General features: G+C 39.3%; 1 protein-coding gene and 1 long non-coding RNA gene across 2 annotated transcripts; both read right to left on the bottom strand.

The window, feature by feature from the left end:
* Window positions 1-1,763: 1,763 nt before the first annotated feature.
* On the bottom strand, window positions 1,764-4,088 carry LOC126608645 (uncharacterized). The gene is made up of 4 exons (XR_007617932.1): window positions 3,626-4,088; window positions 3,388-3,542; window positions 2,972-3,038; window positions 1,764-1,976 (listed from the first exon to the last, which is right to left on the bottom strand). It is a non-coding gene; the product is annotated as an uncharacterized LOC126608645 (long non-coding RNA).
* A 2,189-nt stretch (window positions 4,089-6,277) lies between these two features.
* Window positions 6,278-7,330, bottom strand: LOC126606524 (uncharacterized). The gene has a single exon (XM_050273908.1). The coding sequence runs from the start codon at window positions 7,227-7,229 to the stop codon at window positions 6,516-6,518; it is 714 nt and encodes a 237-aa protein (XP_050129865.1). The 5' UTR covers window positions 7,230-7,330; the 3' UTR covers window positions 6,278-6,515.
* Window positions 7,331-11,040: the final 3,710 nt, after the last annotated feature.

The raw sequence follows: 11,040 nt of genomic DNA, 5'->3' as shown, positions 1-11,040 counted from the left end.
GGCCTGTGCGCCACATAGGCTTGGTAGTTTTTAGGGTCAACAGCTACTTATACAGATCATCTAAGAGTCCAGAGGTCAAGATTGACCACTTCAAAGTTCAAACCGGCTCTTGGAAGTTCGTCTTTGACCCACTCCAAGTTCTTTATTGAGTAATTAGATTTACTCAAACCGGTCCATATTTAATTTTATTCTTATTTGTTTTAAGATTATACATTCATGAGAATTGATCCTAAAGCGACATGATTTAATAAATTAGTGGGATTAGTTTCATTTGACAAATAATTAAGTAAATCAACTTAGAGTTGACTTTAATAAAAAAATAAATCCTGACTAAAAAATCATAAACAAAAAGCTAAGAATTGATTTATATGGATGGAAAATCCAGAATAAAATATGGGAAGCCACCATTTTTTTTGGGAAACATTCTATTTATGCTTAATTTATTACCTAAAGAAAAAGAATAAATTAGGAAAATAAAAATAGATGTGAAATCTTCCTTACGCATCAAAATATAGATATTATTAAACTCGAATAAAAACATTTACATACGAAGTCAAAATGTTAAACAATCATTTGGCTAGTTTAACCCTATAAAAATAATCAAAGATGTAGGATTCTAAGGCCATCTCTAACCGAACGAGGGCCATAAGGTTCGTTTTAACCCTCTGGCCCTCCAAGATATTAATATTTTAATGAACAATACAGGGCTATATTTACCTCCATCTTCAACCGAGTGCCAAATGGCCATAGAGCTCGTTTTAGCCATGCCACAAAAAACCATCTCCAATCGAGGGCCAAATGGTCATAGGGTCAAACATAATTTATTATTTAAATTTAAAAACTACAACAACTTAAATTTAAAAACTACAAACTTATGTTTAAAAACTACAACTTCAATTTAAAAACTACAAATTAAATTTAAAAACTACGAAAACTTAAATTTGATGGAGAGTCCGATGACAACCAAGAGGATCCAAATAAGTCAAGAAGGGCTCGTGCAAAAATATATGATGGACCTAATTTGCCTTTCAATCCAAGAACTGGTAGTACCTCTATAAATGAGTACATAAGGCGCTATAGATGATACGTTCCCGTGCCACAAACAAGTACCTACAATAGGATCTTGTTGCACATCTTTGGTCCAAAGGAAGTATGGAGTAGGCGTTTAAGTTTTATGTTGTTAAACGTTTTTAAAAATTTTGTTTAAGTTTCATGTTGTTAAATGTTTTTTTATGTTGTATAATGTTTACGTTGGTTAATGTTATTTAATGTTGTTTCATATTGTTTAATGTTGTTTCATAGTACTTAATTTAATTTAATGTTGTATAATGGCTTAGGAAGTTATAGGAAAAAAAATAGAATTTAAAAAAAATATGAAACAAATTTTGTAAAATAGAAGTTATAGGAAAAAAATAGAATTTAAAAAAAATATGAAACAAATGTTGTGAAATAGAAGTTATAGGAAGTTATAGACGAAAAAAAAGAATTTAAAAAATGAAGTTATAGGAAAAAAAATTTGTTAAAAAAAAACATATAAATTGAAACTATAAAAAAAATTAAAAAATAACGGCTAACTGGTTGCATTTGAATTTTGGCCTAGAATTCCTGTAGAATATAACCGACATGAATATATTTATATTAAATATATTCTTATCAGTTATATCTGACACACCCTGACCGATGTCAAGGCATGCTGGCCATCACGTGAGAGTGACGTAGCCATGTGCACAATGTGGAAGCGATAAATATAGCAAACATACGAATAATTAAAAAACCATATTACTAGTGTGCACTTCGAAACAGAAAGTGGTAGGAGTTAAGTACAACAGTAATACTCCTAATCAGAGCATAAAGTCTAGGTGCAGTCCAGTAGGATAAGTACTAGTTATACAATACCAGGAATGTCCTACTATTATAAGGATAAGTCAGAACTGCCAACGTCCTATCTAGCCACCAACAGCAATCTTACTTAAAACCTGGAGAGGCGCAAAACAGCAAACGTGAGTGGGCAAAAACAAATGTTTTACAAAATCATTTCATTTATCAACATATCTAACCCCTCGCTGTAAAACATGTATTATTTTCCTAGAATCAAGATATAAGCATATACACATATATAAATATCTGACATCATAACCATTCAATTCATGCTTCACATAATTATTTTGATATGTATGCCATGCCAAAATATAATAAGTAACAATCCAGGTAATAATGATTTCATAGAAGTATGACATGCTAGCCGGAACTCCTGAGTAGTCTGTACGACTGAATTCATAGCTCAAACTCAATCTAGCCGGAGTCACTACTATGACCTATACGGCAATATACTGCACATAAGTCGGAACCACTAAAAAGGGTCTTACGACAAGGTTGGGTGAGATACAATTATGCTCAATTCTACTTTCTCAATACTAGTTGTGTGATAATACGTTAGTCACCTACGAGTCGGAACCACCTATAGTGGTATGTACGACAAGATTGTGCACCTAAATTGGATCCAATATGAGCATATGGTGCGGGAGGTGACATAATATACAGGCCTGTGCCAACTCTCTCTGGCTAAATCGCAATCACCCGAGGTGCAGGTTTATGAGCTCATCATTTCTTAGTCACATCTCATATATCCAACCAAACATGTTCATCACGCTACTCAATTCTTCAAATAAACTTATATCTCAATTATTTCATGTCATATATTGTATGGCTGCACCTAACATTTTGTTAGGCTGCCTACGTACCCTAAACAGGGATCAAGCCGTTCGTAGTTCACATATACTAAACATAACTTACCTGTACTTACCTGTGCCTCCACAGCACCACAATTATATATATATAAGCAACTATGAAATGGATATTCAAAATATAATGGCATTTGGCATATTATTTCAAAGCATATTTTCATTTAAAACACATTTCTGGGAATTATATCAAGTATATAATTATATACTAAAAACAAAAGGCCACTCACTGATAAGTTGAAGGGTCGTAGCCCACGATTTGCCCGTGGATACGCTCGTCCTCGGGATAAGTCTCACCTATGTGCGAATAAACTATAAAAACGTTATTTTAAAACACATAGGCAAAACTAGCTAATAACTTCTCATACATTGCTCAATTTGGGTATATGAATATGCCACAGTGACCTACTTGACGTCATGGACGTCGAGATATTTTTAAAATAATTTTTCATCGTCGCACGCGCCCCCACGCGCCGGGAAGGGCACGGTGCCACGCGCGTCATCCCCTACCTCCAGACGCTGGAAAATCTCGCCGGCGCCGGAAACTGGGCAAACCTATAAATGCCGATTTTTCACTCATTTCTACACCGTTTTCCAAGAAATTTTTACCAAAACTTCACAAATTTCGAGAGGAAGAAGGCTATACCTTTTAAAACTTCCAAATCCTTCGAAAACTCGTCGGGATAATTTCACCAAAATCAGCCACCTTCGAACTAGGGCTTCCCGACGTCCAAAATTTCCAAACGAATGTCCCCGAGCTTCGTGGAAACCTCCTAGAGCTCACTGTAAGCTTGGATTGTCCTAAAAACCAACCATTACAAAGTCCGTGAACAGTGCTCAATTCGAAGTTTGATATTTCGACGTGAAATCGAAAGGTTTCTTACCTGAAAATGATACCCCTGGACTCGCCTCACCACGAGGAATCCAATGGTACCTTCAACACCTTCGATCTGTGAAAATTTAAGGGTCTTTGGGTGTGGTCCGTAGGTGAGGGAAGAGAGAGAGAGAGTCCTGCGAAAGAGAGAGGTACAGGATAGGAGAGAGAGAGAGAGAGAGAGATAGGGATTTGTGTGGTCCAAACAGCCACCAACCAAAACTAAGAAGAATCTTAGTTCTAATTGGATTCCAAAAATCCCAAAATTAAACCAAACATAACTCACACCCCAAATAACGTCCGAGGGTAATTCTGTCATTTCACATTTCCCGATGAAAATCTCGGAACAGGCTGTCACAATATCCGACAGGATTGGGAGTTTGGCCTTTTCAGATTCTGTATGGTCTAAATGGCCCTCAAATGAAGGTCAGCCTCACACTTCCACCCTCATAAAGCATAATGTACCCCTAACCACTGAATTAACCGGCACTCGGAATTCGGAAATGACATTAGTCACATACATAACATCTACACCTACAAATATCGGCCCCACGGACTTCCAAAATTAATCATTTCCCTAACTATTTAATTATTTAAATTATAAGTTTTGCTGAATTGCAGATAACGCTTTATTAAAAAAAATATATTCATATACGGTGGTGTAAGTTATATTAGCAATGATTGTTTTTTTCCTAACAAATATCTATTTAAGTCATTAATGAAATCGTTTTCCCCTAACAGCTATCTATTTAAGTTGCTAATGGAGTCGCTTTACTAAAAAACGTTTTGCTAAACTGAAAATATCGACGAAAACTAAAAATAGCAACGACAAAAGTAGACTAAGGTAGTTTTGGAACCAAAGTACACACCTGTGCAAAGATAGATATTCTTTTGCATGAAAAATAAGGAGAGGCAAAGAGTCTATAAGAGTTTTATTTTTAAAGAATTTCCTTGGATTCACGTATTGATTTTTATTCTCCAACATCCACGTGCCACGTGGACTAAACTACTCCGAGTTTGACTGTTCCAATTGCGTTTAAAGACTTGCGAGACTGGAAGTTGTCAAAAAAATACAACCCCACATACGCCAACCCACCCACCAAGAAGTCAAGTACCCTAATCGTTCGCCACGACCGCCCCTCAATTTTTGAATAATTTCCATATCGTGAGGACCATACAAGTTTAAAGGTACCCATTTCAGATAAGAACTCGTTCGATATCACGTTAAAAATTCAAGCTCAGAGTTGAGCACTATTCACAAACTTTTAAATGGTTATGTTTTAGGACAATCCAAGCTTGTAGGAAGCTTAGTGAGGTCCCAAGGAAGCTCGGAGTGTTTCGTTTGAAAGTTTTGGACGTCGGGATCGTGTGGACGAAGTTCGGCCGGTTTTCTTGGAATTCTCCGGTGAGATTCCGTGACTTTTAGAACTTTAAATTAGTATGATCGTGTTCTACAAGTTAAGAGCTTCATTTTGGTATAAAATATGTGAAAATGGTGCAAAAACGAGTGAGAAATGGACAGTTACAGGTTTGCCCAGAATCCGTCGCCGGTGACACAGTTCCGGTGTCTGGAGGTTGAAGACGATGGGCGTGGGCCGCGCGTGAGGCCGTGCCCTCCCCGGAGCGTGGGGGCGCATGAGCCACCTAAAAATTTATCTAAAAATATCACAATACTCGTGAGGTTGTGTAAATCACGTTGGTAGATTTAAATACCAAAATTGAGCAATGTATGATAAGTTATTAGCTAGTTTTGTATATGTGCTTTAAAATAACGTTTTTATAGTTAATTCGTATATAGGTGAGACTTATCTCGAGGACGAGCGTATCCACGGGCGACTCGGGGGCTACGACCTTTCAACATACCAGTGAGTCCTTTCAACATACCAGTGAGTGGGCTTTTGTTTTCAGTATATACTTATACACTTGATATATTTCCCAGAAATGCATTTTTTAAGAAAAGTATGCTTAGAAATAATATGCCAATGCTTCTATATTTTGAATATGCATTGCATGGTTGCATATATATATGAATGTGGTGCTGTGGAGGCACAGGTAAGTTCATGTAAGCTATGTTTGGCTGTGTGAGTCATCGATGATGTGATATGTGATATGTGATATGTGATTAAGTAATGTTGAGCTCATAAAGCTGCACCTAGGGTGATTGTGAATTAGCTAGAGATATGAATTATAGGACTGTTTATTTACGTCACCTCCCGCACTATATGCTCATATTGGATCAAATTTAAGTGCACAGTCTTGTCGTACAGACTTTATTCATGTTTCTGACTCGTAGGTGACTAGCGATTTATCACCCAGCTATTATGAGAGAATAGAGTTGAGCATAATTATATTACACCCAACCTTGTCGTACAGACCCTGTTTAGGGGTTCCGACTTATGTGCAGTACATAAGTCAATCCCTGCTAATAGTGCACTATATTAATGTGGTTTTTAATTATTCGTATATTTGCTATCTTTATCGCTTCTGCACTGTGCACATGGCTACGTCACTCTCACGTGATGGCCAGCATGTCTTGACCTCGGTCGGGGTGTGTCAGTATATCTCTTCACATTTTTCATCAATTATCTCCAACAATTCAATTATTACAGTAAAAAGTAAAAATAAAATAAATATCATCATAAATCAATCAAATCCAAAGAAAGAGCATAATAGAAATAAAATTAATGAACACGCAAATCACAATCACTGAATTTGCCAACTTTGCAATACATAATCCTAAATTGCATTCTAATTATTACCATTGCAAGATCAAAATTCCTTATGGATTCTCACGTTGCAAAAATAAATTAAAATAAAAAAGAAAGAAATAAAAGTAATAAAATTTATTGTTTTTTTAATGCTAATTTAATTATTTTTGTTTTCTAAAGAAAATAATATGATTAACCTCTGTACACAGGCGACCGCTCGGAAAAGATCTTTGAAATTTTGGAGTGCCGGAAGGCCTTGATCGGGCTCGGGAAATACCGTCCCCTGCCTTTTGCCGGCGGTCTCTCACCTCCGACGCCACCGGATTTTGATGACATCATCGGTACGGCCACCGACCTCGATTTCCTCATCATCGTCCTCCTCATCGCAGCATCTGCGTCTTCTTCCTCCTCTTGAATTTCGCTCTCCACTTTCTTCTCCGCCGTCGTCTCGTCTTCTCCATTATTAACCTCGCTTGTCTTGCTCCTGCGGGACGACCGGAATACCGACGACCAAAACGACGGTGTTTTAGTCCGTCCGACGCTTTGGGGTTCGCTCCGGTCGCTGACAAAGTCAAAGTCTGTGTGTCTAAAAGCACCGCCGAAAAACTTCGAGGTGGAGCGCAGAAATGGGGCCGCTACCGATCGGGACCGCCGGAACGAGGGCTCGCTCTCGAGAAGCTTCGAGACTCGGACGCCATCGCCGGCGGGGAAGCGAAAGGACGAAGACGAAGACGAGGAAGACGACGTCGTAGCGCAGCAACCGCAGGGGCGGACGTTAGCGCAGTCGGGGCAGAGAATGACGAGGCGCTCGCGGAGGCAGACGTGGCAGATTCCGCTTTTGCGGCGTTTGGAAGGGTGTTTTGGACATTTCCAGACCTCCTCCTCGTCGACGTAAACCGCCTCCATTTCTGGCTGTGTGGAGTCGTTGGTTGTTCGTCGCTTTGTTTTTCACTCTCGTTTGTGCGTTGTTTGGTTTTTTCTTCTGTGGCTACTGGCTGAGGATTATAAAATATGTTGGGTTTGATGTTTTGGGGGGGGGGGGGGGGGGGGGGGTGGGTCCACAACTTAACCGCGGTTAATTTTCAACCATGGTTAAGGTAATTTAGGTTTTGGTGCGTCGGCTGGTAAACCTTGGCGGACGGAACGGAACCAGTCGAGTAGAGCGAGGTGGATGTCTTGAATGGGCGTCTCTCTGTTGTAAAGCTTGCCCCTCTACTTTTGACCTATCTACGGAAATGCCATGCTACAGTTCACACGTGCAATATGGGGTAATGGACGATGGGCTCCAAGGGAGAAAAGGTGAATTGATTATTTGTAAAGTAAGCATCTTTATAGATGTTTCTTTGACATTTTGGTCAAATTACTTCATAAATTAAAAAGTAAAGCAAAGTGTAACTAGAAATTCTAACCAACGAGTCACTGATCTAATTGACTTTTTAAAACAACCAAGTCAAATTATCCCATCTTTTGTACCTTAATCTATGAATTTTGATCCTCGTGTAAAAGAGTTTAAGCAAACATTTTAAAAAATCATGTACAACGCAGGTACCAGATTCCATGGTAGCGTAGAGAAATGATTTTTTTAACAAACGCTTTTAGTGAGAATCGAACCTATTACCTTTTACTTATAAGTAAAAAGGAATACTATTAGACCGTAGTACTAACTGGCAACGTAAAGAAATTATTAAACTATGCTAGATTAGCAATTTTGGATCTACTTAAATAATGGGCATGAAGCTGCAGCAATTCGGGAAGCTTTGCAGTTTTGCATTGAGCATGGAGTTGACAACGTGATTATTGAATCGGATGCAAAGGTATTCAAATGATTAGAAAGGAATTGACTCATGATTACAGCCTTGAATGCATCCTTGGTGACATTGAGACTCTAGCGCGAAGTTTGAGGTCGATGACGTTTAACTTTGTGTCTAGAGAGGGCAATCGTGCTGCTCACTTAATGGCAAAGTTTGTGTTTAAAGAGGGTTATTCCTTTGTATGAGACTGTATTGGCCCTAAGCTATTGTTTAATATTTTATTGTAAGATGTAAACCTTTTATTTGATTATAATGAAGTTCATCTTTCGGATGATGATGATGATGATGATGATGATGATGATGATGATGATGATGATGATGATGATGATGATGATGATGATGATGATGATGATGATGATGATAATATTATTATTATTATTATTATTAAGCAAGTGGGCTTGATGATGATGATGATGATGATGATGATAATAATAATAATAATATTATTATTATTATTAAGCAAGTGGGCTTTTATATGGTGGAAATGAGTTGAGTCATTGCACGACAGCAAGGGTTAGAACCCCGTCTGTGGATAATCTAACAAAATTTATGATTTGACAAAAACAAAACATTGGCATGAAATCTGGGGATTCAGGAACTGTAATTTCTTCAACTCACGGTGATGGTACAAGCATTATATCTGCATCTTTTTTAGACTTACAAAATAAAATAAAATGTCACTGTTGACCCTAAAAACTACCACGCCTACGTGGCGCGCAGGCCGAGTAATCTATGAGCTAACTACGTCCTTCAGTGAATGCGGGGGGTGCCAACTCGTCGGCCGAGCTCGGCCGAGGAGTAAAATTTGTTGATGTTGCGTTGGGTGCGCGGTTGACTTCTGCGTCGTGCAATTGCGGCCGAGAAAAAACACGTCTCGACCTCTTGGGTTCTCGAACCTGAAGACAAGGCTACTATTCTTACGAAGTTCACGAATCATCGTCGTCGGATTCAGTCACAGTGATGGTATTCGTCAGAATAAACTCACGTCGAATCGACAACAAAGTGTAAGGACACAAATACTCAAAGCGGATATAAGTCTTAATAATGAACGTGGTTCGACCGTTTGAATGCCGAACTTTAAATCCCACTTGAGATTATCCAGTCATAAAATAACTCGCCGTGCAATGCGCCAAGCTCAGTAAGCTGTAACACCTCACTTCGTCGAGAAGGTTAATGAGATGACCTCGATCAATAAGGATTCGGAAACCCTTCTAGACCAAGACTTGGATAGGTAACCAACCGTCCTCGCAGCAGTGTTGTTGATGCCAACGGAAGATGCTGCGAAATTGGCTGATTCTACGGTGACAGAGTTATCTATGCCGACTGAAGATATCACCGGTTGCTTTCACAGTGCTGTTGATGCCAACGAAAGATGTGTCAACGAAAAGAGAAAATAAAAAATCTCAAAGTTGTTGAGAGAGTTTGCGCAGGGCAGTTGTGTGTTGAATTAGCAGGCTTGAACAATGCACAACCTCTTGTATTTATAGCATCAGATACTTCCTAAGTAGAGTTAATCCGAGTAGTTAAAACCCTACTTGGATTAGGATTTCTTCTTCTAATCAAACACCATCTCGAGTACTCCTACTCCCATCAGGATTTTGGACCTAACCTTTCTATCAGGCCGTATTCAAAATGTTTCTCAACCTCCTCATCTCACCGGGACTCCTTATCACACCAGGATTTATGTTCAACGCAGAATTTACCACGCCTCTTCCTTATCCAGGCCGTTCCTTTTCCCAATGGGGCTCGACCAACTCTAATTAAGCGGCCCATGAACAAGACGACCCCTAACAATAAATCCTTCCGGGCCGAAAATGATTCCACACTCATCCCAAACTAAATATTTTGGGCCCAAACATTGCCCCCTCGCTTCTGAGGTCTTTGACCTAAATTCTCTAGTCGAGCTCCGACCTTGAAGAAGCGAAACTAATACTCAAAATCCAAGTACTCTATTTCCAAGGCGCATTTATTGAACAGGATTGCACGATCTTGATCCTGTTGACCAAAACACCACGTGGCATCCTTTAACACGGCTAATCCCTAATAATGACATTTAAAGCGTGCGGCTCCTTGAACCATCATACCATCATGACCTTGTTGCTGAGCACAACCATGCCACCTTGATCCGCTAACCATTCAACATCGTGCAGATGCCAAAACGTCTTTCACCATAATCTAGCTGCCACACGCAATCGTGCACCCCCAAAAACACGAAACCCTCGGTCTTCTCAACTGGATTCTCTGAATGTTCATAATGATTAGTGAATTCTTCGATCGATTTTACCCTTCATTTTGAATTTCAAACGATTGCCCTTCCTTCCACAATTCTATAAATACCGAAATTATCTCATTTGTACTTTACGCTTTCAAATTCTCTGAAATTTCTTGCCATCGCTCTCCAGTGAATCCCCTTCTTCCAGATCTTTGTCTTCAAACACCCCAACCCAGAAAACTCATTTCGTGTCGCATCTTCAACCCACTTACAATGGCCTCCTTCATCTCCAAGCTTTCCAAGGAATGTGACCAATGCCAGAAAATTATTGATCGAAGTTTGATCAAAACCATACGTTTTGAAAGTGATATGAGCACCCCTCATCAAATCCTGGGTCCTCTCTTCAAAGCGGCAGTACCACCAACCATCACTGGACTTCTCAAAGAGCATTGCCTATCACCTTTGTTGCAAGGGTTTGAATGGTCGAAGTGGGACCTGGCAAGGCCTCAAGGTTCATGGCCCTCGACCACTACAGCCTGGGCAGCTTGGGTTGTATGAATGGAAAAAATCTTCGGCGAGCAATCGAAAGCCCTAGGCATCTACGACGCCATTCACCTATCATCCATAGAAGTCATCCTGGACAAAGAGCTCCTCCTAGCGGCCTTATGCTTCTGGTGTTCGACCACCAACACCA

The sequence above is a fragment of the Malus sylvestris genome, chromosome 16 (genome assembly GCF_916048215.2).
Source record: "Malus sylvestris chromosome 16, drMalSylv7.2, whole genome shotgun sequence".
Classification (NCBI taxonomy): domain Eukaryota; kingdom Viridiplantae; phylum Streptophyta; class Magnoliopsida; order Rosales; family Rosaceae; genus Malus; species Malus sylvestris.
Note: the sequence above shows the minus strand (reverse complement) of the source record. Positions and strands in the feature narration are given on the sequence as shown.